Source organism: Marmota monax, unplaced genomic scaffold (assembly GCF_021218885.2).
Source record: "Marmota monax isolate L192 unplaced genomic scaffold, Marmota_monax_Labrador192_F-V1.1 WCK01_AAM20220418_F8-fsc00038, whole genome shotgun sequence".
Classification (NCBI taxonomy): Eukaryota; Metazoa; Chordata; class Mammalia; order Rodentia; family Sciuridae; genus Marmota; species Marmota monax.
Genome location: NW_026692498.1, coordinates 12,950,821 through 12,966,722, shown reverse-complemented (window position 1 = coordinate 12,966,722; position 15,902 = coordinate 12,950,821). Strand labels below are relative to the sequence as shown.

The 15,902-nt window shown below is 47.2% G+C and overlaps 1 protein-coding gene across 1 annotated transcript in view; it reads left to right on the top strand.

Moving 5' to 3' along the window:
* Dtx4 (deltex E3 ubiquitin ligase 4) overlaps positions 1–15,761 on the top strand; it is a 34,614-nt gene extending 18,853 nt beyond the window's left edge. The window contains exons 6-9 of the mRNA XM_046445678.1: positions 120–272; positions 2,479–2,640; positions 7,377–7,466; positions 11,880–15,761. Of these exons, the coding sequence (XP_046301634.1) occupies positions 120–272; positions 2,479–2,640; positions 7,377–7,466; positions 11,880–12,113 (639 nt within the window). The 3' untranslated portion in view covers positions 12,114–15,761. The remainder of the gene's footprint in view (positions 1–119; positions 273–2,478; positions 2,641–7,376; positions 7,467–11,879) is intronic.
* Positions 15,762–15,902: the final 141 nt, after the last annotated feature.

Below are 15,902 nucleotides of genomic sequence, written 5' to 3'. Positions count from 1 at the left end.
GGGTGACAGCTCACCCAGCCTCTGCCATCACATGGGAACCCCCACAGGGGGGCCCGGGCTGCCCAAGCTGGTGATAACTGATGTCCTCTCTGCTCTCACCCCCTCATCCCCAACCACAGGACTGCACCATCTGCATGGAGCGCCTCACCGCTCCCTCGGGCTACAAGGGCCCACAGCCCACGGTCAAGCCTGACCTGGTAGGAAAGCTCTCCAGGTGTGGCCACATCTACCACATCTACTGCCTGGTCGCCATGTACAACAATGGGAACAAGGTCAGTGTACCCGGGGGCCTGCTGCCCTGCCCCTGGTAGGCTGTGGAGGACCAAGAACATGAGGGCCCTCCACATTCTTCCCCTGGCTGGTCTGAGGAGTCTTACATCTCGCCACTTCTTACTCATCCAAAAACTACCTGCATTTCAGAAGCTGCTCTATTCATCTCTTACTAGGGGAAGAGCAGAGGCAGTAAAAGGATATCGACCTGTGCTTGGGTCCTGGTTAGGAACTGAATGACCTCAGGCAAGATTTTTTTTTCAGGCTCTCTGAGATTTCCTTTTCCATCTGGAAAATGCAGATATAACAATACCCGCTTTGTAAGGTGTTATTACTATTATTATCCAAAAGGATTCCTCTCGTGTATCATGGCTATAATGTTCCCCCTTTACCTTTACACGGCTTATTGTGTTGATGTTCCCAAAGTGCCAACCTTGAGACTTTTCTCAGCGTCCCAGACAGACAAGGTGTGGGATGCAGTCAGTTCACTATCCTGACCCTGGCCTGAAAGCTTCCATTGGAGCCTCACATTTCAAGAGGTTACTCTGTGTTTAAAGGGCTTTCTTAGCACTTTCTTTCCTTTGGGGTTGACCGTATCCAAGAATGTCTAGTAACTATTTGCTTTTACGTCAGTAGTTTCAAAAATGTCTCTTGAGGCGCTCTCCTTTGTTCTCTTTTGCACTTACACTTGGAAGCATGTGTTTTCATTTTATCAAACACATGAGGGGAAAGGGCCTGAATAGGATGGAGCCATGCCCCCGAGGCCATGAAACAAGCTAAGGTCTCGGCAGGGAGTGGGACCCCAGCTTTAGAGAGGAGCTGACTCCAATGTGAGCTGTTCCTCTAAATGAGTAGAACTTACATGGAGATGTCCCCAAATAGCTCTTCAGAGGATCTGCATCTTCCCAAAGAGTTGGGGGAGGGACATCTGAAGAGAGCTTTGGTCCCAGCTGTGGGAAAGTCCTCTGTCAGCACATGCGTCCTTCTCCCTTCCTTTTGGGGGCCTGAAAATAGGATTTGCTGGGGGGGGGGCTCCCGCAGGGTTCCCCACCCTCCCTGCCACAGCAGGTGGCACCTCACCAGGTTCTCCAGTGAAACCACACCCCTTCATATCTGTCTGGAAACCCCTGTGCCGCCAGCAGAGCCACTGGGGGGCAGTGCAGTGCCGTGGGGTGAGGTGGGGGTGATTTAGATGCACTCGCAGGTGTTCTGACCCTCGCTGGTGATGAGCCCCTCAATCTTGCTGTGCCTCAGCTCCTTTATCTGTGAAAGGGGTTCATAATTCCTCCCCAGCTAATGTCAGAAGGTGAGGCTGATGTGAAACAAGCATTGTAGATTCTAAGATTTTAAAGTATTACCATTACGGCATCATTTTCTCCTCTGGTTGTTTATGCAGAACTTATCCTCCATCTTTCTAAGCCTATTTATTCTTCAAGGGTCATTTGTTTAAAGTCGTCTTTATTTTATCCAACACAGTGCTCAATTTATCTTTTCCTAGCAGTGGTTTCCAAACCTGAGTTTATTAGTCTTTTCACAGAAATCATGAATAGACTGATAACACTTAGATATGCCACTTGCAAAACACGTCCTATGGATGATCTCATATAGTATCTAACAACCCAGTGAGACAGATACTGTTGTTTTTCTGGCTCTCTAAAGAAACTGAGACTCGGAGAGGATAATTGATTTGTCCAAGATCACACAACAGGTAGAAGGCAGAGTAAATCCAGACAGTCTGACTTAGGAGTTCACATTCCAAACAGACTACACTTTGCAGTCGCCCAATTCTGATACGGTGGGCCTGGTGTCCAAGCATCTTTATTTTTAAGAAGCTTTCAAATGATTCTGGTGGTCATCAATTGGGAAGTCGCTGCTCTTAAGAGCTTGCTATCTGTTCTACCCATTTGAGGCTTAGATATTAGATGATGGTTCCCTTTGTGGGCTCCCTGCCCTAGTTTCCTGGCCTCTTCATCAATGACAGGGGCGTCCTTTCTATGTTCCTTAGCATGGAGCCTGAAGCTATTTGTAGAATTTTCTTTCTGTTACTTTGAAGATAGCAGCCGTGGCTTACGTAGCTAGTCAGGATTTCAGGTCTAGTGTGAGGTCGGATCAAGTTTTTCCCCCTTGCCCTTCATCTCTGGTACCTTTGAGGTTGGGTGGAAGGTCATTAGGTTTCCCAGGTTGGCTATTTTGACCTTGTCTCATCAGGATGGGAGTTTGCAGTGTCCAACCTGTAAGACCATTTATGGGGTGAAGACAGGCACCCAGCCTCCAGGGAAGATGGAGTACCACCTCATCCCCCACTCCTTGCCTGGCCACCCAGACTGTAAAACCATCCGGATTATCTACAGCATCCCCCCGGGCATTCAGGTGAGCCCACCCTCAGCAGTTGCCTTTTACAGTTTTAAGTTTAAATGTTTGCATTCGAAGTGTTTTATGCTATGAAAAGTCTCCTTCCCACCCTTGTTCCCCCTCTACAGATCTAATCCCCCATCCTCTCCCCCTCCACTAGCATTGTTCTTACTTTCTCATGTACCCTTCCAGGATTCTCTGTGCCCAGGCAACAGAAATTGTATCCGCCCCTCCCATTTTTACACAATGATTGACATTTAGGGACATTGTTTCATACTCTGCATTTTTTCAATGAACAATATAGTTTGTAGGTTTTTCAGTACAGAGAGAACTTCCTCTTTCTTTCTTATGTCTGCACAATAATCCATCATGTAAATAATTTAATTCAACAGTCTCAATCAGATGAGAATACATACGGATTGTTTTCAATCTTTTGCTACAACGAATAATGTTGGGATGAATAAACTTGTACACATATGAACCTTGCCTAGTGTGCAGCCCTGTACCTGTTTATGTGTAGAATAATTTTCTAGAAGTGGAATTTCTTTGTCAAACAGTAACTTGCATTTCTAATTTGATAGCTATATGATCACACTATTCGATAGCTACACTACTGGCTTTGAGTTTCATGGGCATTTCTTTCCTCTTTGGTTCTTTTAAATACAGTTCCAAGGAATAAATCTGAACAATATTCCCGATGGCAGATGTAAATTTTGTGGCCCTTCTTCCCACAATGAAGCTTTATCAAATGTGCTAGGGTGCAGACTGGATCCACTTTTAGCAAATGTTGATTCGTTTACCTCTTTTATTCCCTCCTATTTGTCTTTTTACATTTAATAAATATCTGCATGTGAATTAGGGACCACGAATGCCCTTGGCAGTAGAGAAGGCAGGTGCAGCCCTGATAGGATCCTTTCTCCCTGAAGTCCCCATTCTGCTGGATCCAGGAAAACCATAAAGCAAACAGACAAACGGGTGCTTCCAAATAGTGATAAGTCGTGGGGAAATAACCAGGCCCATGTAATAGCCTAAAAAGAATTAAGTAAAACATGGTTCTTCCTTGGGGGATTTACCAACCCGTCAGGAAAAGATAAGTGAACATCACCAATTAATTTAGAGAGCAAAATTGGGTGTGCACCATTGATAGGAGTTGTGCGAGGCAGAGTGAACAAAGAAGAACTGCAAGTCCTTCAAAGTCTGATCAGCCTGGTTCTAGTTCTTGCCTCCGTTGTGCATGTGTTTTTGGGTGGGGGTGCTGAGGATTTAACCCAGCATCTCCTACATGCTAGGCCAGCACACTACGGTTGAGCTACACCCACAGCCCTTTGGGTTTGTTTGTTTTGTTGTTTTGGTTTCGGTTTTTCTGTGTTTGTTTTTGAGACAGGGTCTCCCTAACTTGTCCAGGTTGGCCTGGAACTTGGCAATCCTCCTGCCTCAGCTTCCCCAGTAGCTGGGATTACAGGCGTGTGCCCTGGCTGAGTGTTTACTTGCTGGTGACTCTGGGCCAGCCACCTGATCTTTCCAAGCTTAGCTTCTTCAGCAGTGTAGCTGGGCACCTAACAGGCAGAGGTGTGTGAGGGTGAGAGACGTCTGTGTGTGCACCTGGGGCAAGGGCACAATACTAAGGTGCTCAATACCTGGTGCCATTATTATTGAGTATCCTACTCATCCTGGTAAGGACAAGGGCTTGTGTGTGTGTGTGTGTGTGTGTGTGTGTGTGTGTGTCTGCAGCTCAGAGGGGACTTTCTGGTACAGGTTACTCTCTAGGGGAGCCTGGGAAATGTGAAGAAATGGAGGAGAGCATTTTTAGTTGGAGGGTATAACAGTTGTGGAGGAGAGAAAGTAGGGGGTGTTGAAGGCAATAAGGAAGAGTTGAATGGGGGCCTAAGACTTGCAAAACGGGAGGGAGCACGACAGAGATGTTGAAGAGCAGGCATTGTTGGAGACTGGCACCAGGCCACAGAAGGCCTGAGCACTAGGGCAGAGGGTGAGGACCTTCCTCATTAGGCTGCAGGGAGCCCCTGAAGATTGCTGTTTGTGATTAGATTTTGGAACATCACGGGGTTGAGTTTGTGCTTCAGGAAGGACAGTCTGACGTAAGCACAGAGGACAACCAGAACAAAGACCCGTCAGGAGACTACTGCAGTAGTCCAGGCTCTGTAATGGGGCCTCAGCAAGGGAAAGGCCAGAGCAAGAGAGAAACAGCTGGGTGTTGCTCGGGGGAGACTCCTGGGATGATTCTGAGCCGGCCAGTCGGGGTGGTAAGGACATGAGTGAAAATATGGGGGTCTGGAGGAACAGCAGGCAGCTTGGGTTAGGACTAGGGTCAGGGTTAGGGCTAGGGCTAGGAAGAGCCTGTGCTGTGGTTTTAGAGATATCCACGTGCTGCTCTGCAGACCCCCGGCTCCTCCAGGAACACCCCAGCTCATCTCGAGAGAAATACATGTCTTGGTGGCCATCCTGTAGTCTCAGAGTCTCAGGATGCTCAGTGCCGTCTCTTCAGACTTCAGGGGCCACATAGGTGTGGGCCTCGGTGAGGACTCGAGACTTTCAAGCATTACCTTCACTGCAGAGAAAAATTCCCTATGGGAGAAACTCTGGGCCGGAGTGAGGCTGAGTCGTGACTGCTCTGCTTGGCGACGGGCCCAGAGCACACAGGCTTGCTGGGTCAGTGCCAGGTGAACTCTGCATTGGACACACAAGCAGCAGCCCCAGGAAGGGGAGGAGCAGTCATAGCCCGGTGCTTGGACTTGGCCCCTCAGTCAGGCGGCCAGGCTTAGTGAGGTAGTAATGTCTTTAAGTGTGGAATTGGAACCATCAGGTCCTGCATCTTCAAGAAGACATTGTTGGGGCTGGGGATATAGCTCAGTTGGTGGATGCTTGCCTTGCATGCACAAGGTCCTGGGTTCAATATCCAGCACCAAAAAAAAAAAAAAAAACCAAACCAATTTAGCCCAGGGAAGTGTGCCTTTCCCCAGACCCCAGTACAATCCTCATACCCTGCAGATGGCAAAATCAGAAGTGATCTTGAACTGTGTTTTCAGAAAAATTAAAGCAACAGAATTTTTGATCACTGTGCATAAAGAGACAAAATGAAAAATCTCTATGCTCATTTGTTCCTTCACTCACTCATTTATGCAGCCAGGACACACTTGCTGATCATCTGTGGGAGAGCTGTTAACAGCAGCACAGAATTATCTTTTTTTTTTTTTTTTTTGGTACTGAGGATTGAACTCAGGGGCACTCGACCACTGAGCCACATCCCCTACCCTATTTTGTATTTTCTTTACAGACAAGGTCTCACTGAGTTGCTGAGCACCTTGCTTTTGCTGAGGCTGGCTTTGAATTCACGATCCTCCTGCCTCAGCCTCCTGAGACACTGGGATGACAAGTGTGCACCACCACGCCCAGCTACTGATATTTAATTGGTTGTATCTGGAAGGGGTTTTTAAATAGGGTTCCATCCCTGCAAGGTTTAGGGTTGCTCCGAAATTATGCACAAACATTTGAGTGAGTGGAAAATATATGCATTGCTACTGAGAAAAAGTGCATTGCTTCTCATGAGTTGCACAAAGGGGTCAATGAACCCATTTGGCCTCTGGTTAAGAAGGCTGGTGTCTTAGTCTGTTTTCTGCTACAGAGTACCTGAGGCTGGGCATTTATAGATAATAGAGATTCATGTGGCTCACAGTTCTGGAGGCTGGGAAGTCCAAGATTGTTGTTTGCATCTGGTGAGGGGCTGTTTCTACTCAAGGCAGAAGCAGAAGGACTACTGGACATGTGGAAGTGGGAGACCATAAGGAGCAACCTTGCTTTAGAGCAACATGCTTTCACAGTACTAATCCAGTCCCTCAAGAGAGAAAGGAGAAGTTCTTTTAGAAAGGCATTAATTCCTCTCCCTAGTCACCCCACAGCCTCTCAAAAGCCCCATCTGCCAACACAGCTGCAATGACTGTGCAATTTCATCATGAGTTTCAGAGGGGACAAACCACATCCACAATTGTAGCACCTGGATCTGATTCAATCCTGCTTCAGTTTTTTTTTGTTTTGTTTTCCCACCCAGTAGCCTGAGACTGGGCTTTAAATAGGATATTGGCCAACCACAGCTAAAATATCGTTAGAAGATTTTTAGTCCTGAGTCTCCTGATCCGTATGCTAAACAAGAAAACCAACATAAATTCATGATGACAAAGGAGAATCCATGGGAATCATTCAGGCAATTCTGCTTGCAGGGTTCATAGCTCAAGACACTTTGATGATTCTGAGTAGTTCAGAGCTAAAAAGTGTAGACTGTGCCTCAGAAAAACTGGGCTTAATTTTCAGCAAAGCCTCTAACATTATGGAAGCATTTAACTTTTCTGGGCCACAGTAAAACAGTAGATGATGAAGACAGTGATGATGTTTTAGGTTTACTTGGCTCTTACCATGCACCAGGCACCAAATGTGTGTAACATGCAAAACAGCCTCACAAGGTGAGTATCCCATGTCATTGCTATCAAATCGATGGGGATCAAAGGCCCCAGAATTGGGCTCCAGCACATCCAGCTGGGAGGTAGCAGCTCGGTCCAAACCCAGGTCCAAGGATGCCCAGTCTGTGTGTTTAATGATTCCTCACACTGCTTTGGGGGTCTGTTCTGTCTAGACTCTATGGCCATTATGATCTTCATCATTATTTAATGAATAGCAGCCTGCACTCCTTTCTCATCAGAATTATGTTGAAAAATCCTCTTTGTTTTCTTTCTTTCTGCTTGCAGGGGCCAGAACACCCAAATCCTGGCAAGAGTTTCAGCGCCCGTGGCTTCCCACGACACTGTTACCTTCCAGACAGCGAGAAAGGGAGAAAAGTAAGAGTGGAAATTTCAGAGTAGTTCTGGGGATTTTATTTCTCAGGACCTGAGGTTTTGCTTCCTACAGTGCAAAGACCAAAGAGAACTTTTTTTTTTTTTATTGTTGTTGTTGTTGTTTTTGTTTTTTCCTCTTGATATATATAGTAACAAGGTCCTATCTGAGTCAGCCATAAGTAAAGTTGGATATGATTAGAAATTTTTCCTTTTTTTTTTGCAGGTGAATGAGGTGGGGCTTTTGATTTGCTCCTCTCCAGGATATTCAGGATATTATTGGCAATAATTCATCTATTTTAGTATTCTTTGTTTAGAGCGATGCTACCTAAAGGCAGGTCCTGGGAATAGCACCAGTAGTGATATGCAGGAACTTGATAGAAATGCAGAACTATAACCTATTTCAATTTAGCAAGATCCCAGCACATGCTAAAGTGTGAGAAGCACTGATCTGGGGCATGGATCTTAATTGGTGGGAGATTATTTTATACTTATATATTCTTAGACTTGTCTCCAAAAGGGCAGTGGGAACAATCTTTGGGTTCCTGGACTCCTAGTAACTCATGATCAGGCTCCCATGCTTCTATGAACTCTCATTAGAATTTTTAAAAATCTACATTTGTTTTTCTGTGGATGAGGCCATAAAAATCACTGGACTTTCAGAATCTTTCCTGATCTCAAGAGTGTTAGGAACCACTGGTCTAAGGGAGTGCTGGAAAAACACAGGCAAGAGGTGTGTTTTAGTGGGTTTTCTCTCCAAATATCAGCAGCCTCCTTCCACAGGATGCCAGTGGCTGTGTGGTTGCTGTGGGTCAATGTCTCCGTCTATCTGGGTGGTTATGAAAAAACATCCCACAGACTGGGTGGCTCAGAAACAACAGAAATGTATTTCTCTCCATTCTGGGGGCTGGGAATCCAAGATCAAGGCTCTGGCAGAATCTGCATCTGGCAAGACCCACTTCCTGCTCATAGACAAAGCCTTCTCTCTGTGTCCTCACATGGGGAAAGGGGCAAGGGGGCTCTCTCCCAGGACTCTTTTGTAAGAGCATTAATCCTATTCACTGAAATTCATTTCTATGCCTTAATCACCTCCTAATACTCTGTCACCTTGGGGGTGAGTGGTCATCATTTGAATTTAGGTGGTAAATAAACACTCAGCTCCAGGGTGCTCCATTTGTCTCCCTGCTCTTAAACCCAGCCCTTGAAGGAACAGCCTTTCTGTTGAAGGAACAGCCCTTCTGTGGTCCATGCTCTTCCTTCCTAGGGTGGGGAACTGGAGAGAGAAGGGAAAGAGGACTAAAGAGAGAATCCAAGAAGAAGTGTGGAATCCCATTTAGACCTCCTGGAACCTTTTTTCCTTCTCTCGCTTTCCATAGGCCCTATCAAGTTATGGACAGGCCAGGAGAAGGATGGGGTGGTGAAATGCCCATAGGGAGACCCCTCAGGTCTCATGACATGGTATGGCTATGTCCTCATCCAGGGAGGAAGGAGACAGTTTGGAACAATGAAAGAACCAGCTATATCACAAGATGTGCCAGTCAAGTGTTCTCAGATTAAGAATCAGGACTAGGCCTGATGCCTGTTTTTCTTGAGTGTCCAAATTTTTGTGCCTGAGCCTGAGATCTGCATCTCAACAGTTGGCTAAATGTCTCTACTGTAAAGTCCTGCTGTTCAAACTAGAACCATGTTCCCCAAAGCTGCTCTGCCTGCAGGACTCTCTTATGTTGACGACATATCCTGAATTCCCAGGAGCCAGAATGGACACATTGGTCTTCTTGAGCCCTCCCTCTTATCCACCACATCCACTTAGCTCCCTGAACTGCCTTCTAAACCACTCAATTCCTTTTATAAACCTGCTACCACCAACCTAGTTAATGCTTCTTCATCTTTCAATGCCTCCAGTTTAGTCATTCCCAAAACATAATTCCCAGCACCAAACACCTTTGTTTAAAAAGAAATAAGATTGAAACTGGGTACAGTGGCACCTACCTGTAATCCCAATGTTCCAGAATCTGAGGCAGAGGTGGGGTGCAGTGGCACATGCCTGTAATCCCAGCAGCTCTTGAGGCTGAGGCAGGAGGATCTCGAGTTCAAAGCTAGCCTCAGCTTAGTGAGGCCCTAAGTAACTCAGCAAGCCCCTGTCTCTAAGTAAAATATTTTAAAAGGGCTGGGGATGTGGCTCAGTGGTTAAATGCTCCTGGTTTTAATCCCCAATACCAGGAAATACCAGGGTAAAAAAATAGAAGATGAAGGATTGCAGGTTCAAGGCCAGCCTGGGCAACTCATAGAAACCTTGTCTCAAAATAGAAATTTTAAAAGGGGCCAGGGATGTAGCTTAGTGGTAAAACACCACTGGGTTCAATCCCCAGTACCTTCCCCCCTCCAAGAAAAGAAAAAAGAAATAAAATTCAAACAGTTGTTTCTTCTTCACAAAGAATACTCGTCTCTGCTTGACATAAAAAGCCTGCTGTAGTGTGGTTTTACACCTTCCTGTCTCTCCAGTTGCCCACCCTTGTCCTTCATGAGGGTCTCATTGGAGACTGAGACACAGTAAGAGCTCAGGCTTTGGAACTAGACCTGCCTGGGTTCCAGTCCTAGTTCTCACACGCATAGCTGCAGAATCTGGTATTAAAGGCTTCACATCCGTATGACTTGTTTCCTCATCTGTCCAGCAGTGGTAATAATTTCTCTGTGGACAGGATGTTGTAGGAATTCAGTGAAAGTAGCATTAGTAAAATGCGGTGGCAGCTGTTGTTGTAATCATCCATGCCTGGGGCTCCTATTTACTTACCGTGTCTACACATCCTCTCTGTTAACATACCTCCGATCCTCCCTTCCGCTGAGACTCTGCTCAGAAGCAGCCTCCTCCTTGAAATATATGCTGATTCCTATCTAAAGTATACTTTGGACCCTGGGCCATGGAGTCAGGCAGCCCTGAGGTCCACCTCCAATACCCTGCTGCCTGTCACTAGCTATAAGACCAAGGCAAGTTTTTATTTTTTATTTTTTTATATCTTCTGAGCCTGTTTTTCTCATTTGTTTAAAAAAAAAAAAAGGTGGTGGGGGTAGGGGTGTGTGATGATGAGAGTATCTGAATCCCAGTTATTGTGATCACTGTATAACTCAACACCTGGCGCTGAGTAAGTAACCTCTCAGGAAAGCGTAGCTCCTGTTTTCGAGTTTACTATTGTATTCCTTGGCTTCGCTTCTCTGTGACAGAATACCTCAGAGCAATCAGCTGAAAGGGGGAAAGATTTGTTTTGAGTCATGGTTTCAGTCCCTTGTCGCTTGCTCCTGTCACTTTGGGCCTTGGGTGAGGCAGAACATCATGGCTGGGAGCATGTGGTGGAAGGAAACTGCTTACCTCCTGGTGACCAGGAGGCACATAGAGAAAGAGAGAGGGGGGAGGGGAGGGACTGAGGACAAAATAAACCTTCCCAGGGTGCACACCTCCAGTGACCTACTCCCTCCCACCGGACCCCAGGGACTAAGGTTTCTCCGATCTCCCAACAGCACCATCAGTTGGGGACCAAGCTTTTGGCACACAGCCTTTAGGGGACATTTAAGATTCAAACTGCAACAACTACTGTTATTACTGTTATGATTCCCCAACCGTCAGCCTGTACCATGTTTGGAAGAGTTCATCTTCCAGGTGTCTTTCTCATGTGGACAGTACTCCGACCAAGACTGGGAATAGGATGTTAGTCTCGCTCAACCAAGATTTTGTTGAATTTAGATGAATCAGAACATTCTGCAAACCCTGACACAGGCCACAGCTTCCTCGTCTATAAAATGGGGATAATGATAGCACTTGCCGTGGACCTGGCTCCAAGTGTGGTGTGAGGACCAGATGGGAGATAAATATGAGAGAGCCTGGAAGAAGTCAGAAGGCTTTTTAAGATGTCCCTGGAGAAATATTTCACAGTCTTAGTTGTTGGTAGATTAATTCCACCTCGAGGTGGTGCTGGTGAAGGGCAGAAGTTTAGAAGTCCTCGGATCATAAGCACTGCAACTCCTAGACCCTGAGTTTTAAAATGCAACTATCATGCTGAGAGCTGACCTTTTTTTTAAAAAAAAAGTATTGTACTCCAGGCACTAGTATGAAAATGCTTTTCTTGTAGTGTTCCATAAGATGTCCACAACCTTTGAGACGGATTATACCATTGCCACTTCATAAATAAGGATTTTAAGCATCAGAGAGGTGCTATGATTTGTCCATGGTCACAGTTATTCGTCGACAGAGCCAAGACTCAACCTGTAGTTCCCTGACTCCAAGTCCAAGTCTCCTTCTCTTTCATTGAATTGCTTAGGACTTCCTGACACAGGGAGATTGGGACCCTTAAGAGGATCCTACCACCCAAGGGACAGTGTCTGACCAACACTGAAGTCTGCCCTCTGTCTCTTTCCTTTGCTCCACAGGTTCTCAAGTTGCTCCTCGTGGCCTGGGATCGCCGTCTCATCTTTGCCATCGGTACCTCCAGCACCACGGGCGAGTCTGATACGGTCATCTGGAATGAGGTGCACCACAAGACAGAGTTTGGCTCTAATCTCACCGGCCATGGCTACCCAGATGCCAATTACCTGGATAACGTGCTGGCCGAACTGGCTGCCCAGGGCATCTCTGAGGACAGCACTGCCCAGGAGAAAGACTGAGGCTGGAGAGGCGTTGGGGTGGGAGGGGCTGTGGGACCACAGGGCAGGAACAGGGAGAGTCAAGGTGGAAGTTGGTGCCATGCCCTCCCTACTCCCTCATCCTCCCTCACCCTGTCTCTAGACTGGGAGGGGAGGCAGATTGCATAAGGTGACATAATTCATAAACCTCATCCGACAAAAGGGGACATGGGTGATGGCCATCCTGGGTCTGTTCCTGTTGAGTTTTCGGTGCTGGGTAGGCAAGAATCCCCACCCCCTCCATCCCTCAAGTGGGGGGCACGGTCAGCACACTCGGGTGTGGACAGTGCGTGGCACTGCACACCCTGCCTTGTGAAGCTGAGGTTTCTGGCCTCAGCTGGCTTCTAGCTGCTTCCACTCTGCTTTGAGAGCGGAGTTTCCACTTTTCTCTCCTCCACTGAGGCAGAGAGCTCTCACTGTGCAAGGTGGGTGGGGGGCACCAAGGGGTGGACCGCTAAACTGCTGTGACATCAGATCCTGGATGCCTTGGTGTGGGGCGAGCAAGTGCTTCTTGCTGACAGGGTCAGAGAGGCAGACGCCTCTGGGAGCAGGTTCAGCTCTCTCCATCGTCCTCTGGGCTTCTCGGGGCCCTCTCTTCCCCCTCACATCTGTGACCTGTCCAAAGAGGCATCTGGTTCTTTTGCATGGATGGGTGGACTCTGGGATTCATCCTGTGATGCTGTTTCCAGCCCCTCTCTGATCAAACCAGAGCCTGCGTCCCACTGGGCATCTGCACTGTCCTCAGGGAGAGGAGCCCACAGCCTTCTTCCCAACTCATCCCAGACCAGCTCAAAGATTCCACGAGTTTCATGGATTCACTGTGAGTGGGGCCCATGCTGGGCCCTGTGCCGTCTGTGTATGAGCCTATGTGTGTGTGGGTGTGTGCGTGTCATGGGCCACGTTGGTGGACAGTCCATCCCATCATGACCCTGAAATCTATTTTGCAAGATGCCAAACCCCAGTTCTGAGGGATGAAAATGCCAGGGTGTGGTCCCTGGACTTTCCTCTTTTTGCCAACCCATCTCATGATCAACGTGGAACCTGATGGAAGTAGAATTGTGCTTAGGGGATGTGTGGAGGTGAGACCTGGACCCACACCTTTTTCTATTTCTGTTCAAGATGGAATCAGAGCCAACCTCCGTCCAATCTTGTTTTTATGAGGGTTTCAATCTGTACCCATGCAAATTTGCTAGGTAAGCCCAGAGATGGTGCTGGGCCCCTCATCTGTCCCACAGAAGGACCTCCCACAAGGTGAAAGCCTCTAGTTCATTCCTAACAGGGTTGGGACCACATTATGTTCTGGTCCGAAGTGCATCTGGGTTGTATCCCAAGACCCTGTCTATCTCCCCTCAACATCCTCTTGCCTTTGGCTCCAATAATGGATTGAGGATCAGGGAGAACAGGGGTTCTCAAGAAGGGAAACCCAATTCTCCTTTTTGAAAGTGGGTTCTTTGAACTATGTGTTTGGGGGAAGTTCCTCTGGATACTAATTTGAATTTATATACCTCATGTTTTGGGGGTTTGACGTATATATATATATATGCATATATATTTCATAAAATTTGGAAGGTTTTTGATGCTGGAAAAAAAAATGAAACAAAAGAACCTTCCACAGTGGTACTTAAGTTAGAACTGGAGGCCAAGGTTTCATAACAGCAGCTCCACAGCTGCTTGCTGTTAGCCCTGCAGCCACTTTGACATAAGTGTGTCTAGTGGACTCACCTGTCACCAGTTTCTTGGGACTTGCTGGTGCTGAGTCTTTCTTTACTCCCATTTGGCTACGGGGACAATAATTGGCCACATCAGAGGGAGCTCTGAGAGGAGGAATTATTCCTGCCACCCTTAATCCAGTCTCTCCCAGCAGTGGGAAGCTATTTTGCAGATGAAAAGACTGGTCCTGAGTTCACTGTCCCTTGGGCCCTACTACAGTCAGGAAGGAAACATTAGAACTAAATGACAGAGATGTCCCTGCAGAGTGTAATGTCACACTGCCAAGTTATCACATGCCAGAGATCATCCTTTGGGCTTCTCTGGGCCCTCTCTTCCCCCTCACACCTGTGACCTGTCCAAAGAGGCATCCGGTTCTTTCAAATGGATGGATGGACTCTGGGATTCTTCTCTGGGGTAGCGTCCTGTGATGCTGTTTCCAGCCCCTGTAAGCGTCATACCATTGCCCTTGTCAAGTATCTTCTGGGCTTCTAGGCCACAGGGATGAGGAACAAGACCGAGGACCTGTGTGTAGGAAAATTCAGGAAGCTCGAGTGGAGAAGAAATGAAGACCTGCTCAGACAACTGGAAATGGGCAGTGGGGCGACACTTCATCAGGCAGAAGGAAAAGGACTGAAGATGATATATAAGGGAGTCAGGAGGCAGTGGCAATACCACTTGGAGAGGGAGTCTTCATGCCTTCAAGTCCCCCACCCCCACCCCACCCCAGGTCTTCGATGTGTTTGTGCCCCATTTCTCGTCCTCTCTGAGGAAGCTCAGTAGGGGCTACCTCACCCTCAAACTGCTCTTCTTGTTGAGCTTTCTGGGCAGAAAGGATCTTAGATTTCCTTTCTAACACTGTGCTAGGCAAGGCAGTGGGGGGTGGGCATTCCCTTGCCCCTTATCTTGTGCCAACATGGAAAGACAGAGTCTTGGTTTCAGTGAGAAGCCTGCCAGCAGAGCCCTGTGTGCCCACTACTGTGAAGCAGGGTGTTTCCCACTAGAATCCCTACTGTGCTCCCTGGGCCCAAGCAGGGGCTCTCACGCTCTTCTCTTCATGGGCTTAGCACCAGCCCCAGAGTCTCCAGGGCTGACCAACGGGATCAGAGACAAACCTTCTCAGATGCTCATCCTTTAAAAGGTTATGTGGTGTGTACATGGTTGCGTGTGCCTTTGTATTTTCATTCCCTTCCCCTTTTTGTAAAAACTGAACATCTCTGTGGTTTTATACTTGGTCAAAAGTGCTCGTCCTGGTATTGCACTATTGTGTGCATGAGAGGACTGGGGGAAGGCCTATGTGGTGCAAGAAAGGCCCCTGGCCCCCTTTCCTTGTCTGTGATCACTGGCATTTGAGTGGGGGGTTCTGGAAGAGACAGGTGAATGTCCAAATGTAATTGTTGTGTTTGTAAACTGCTGTGTTTTGAAGTTCTTTGGTATTACTCTGAGAGGACATCGCCACCTGGTGCTCATGAGGTGTATGTGCAGAAGAATAAATGGCAAATGAACAACCACGAACAGTTGTTACTGGGAACCTTCTGCTTTTTGCCGACCAGTGCACCTGGGAGGCATCTGGGTTACTTCCTCAGTCTGTAACCAACCACAAACCCTTCCACAAGATAAGGGGAAAGTCTCTTTTCTCTAATTTTCTTTGTCCACTTCTTTTCTACCCACACATTTGACCTGACTTGACTCCTTGCTCCCCCAGAGAAACAGACCACATGGCAAGGGAAATGGGAAGGTGAACTTGTGGGAGAAAGGTCATCTTTGAAATCATGAATGTTGACTTCTTAAATGTCCCTCCACCTGACTACAATACAGTGTGTGTTTTAATCATTTCTAGACTGCCGTTTTTCAAATAAATGTGTACTATTAATCATTCCACTATTGATAAGAACACAAAAATAAAATGCAAATGCAGAACCACCAATGTCACCAAAATCTGTCTCCATCTCTGATAGTCCATGGGGTGTGGTGTTCTTGGAAGTCAGGACTGGTCTTTCTCCAGACTTCAGACTAAGATCATCTGTTAGGAAGCTAAAACACAGCAGAGCCTGTGGGTGTGAG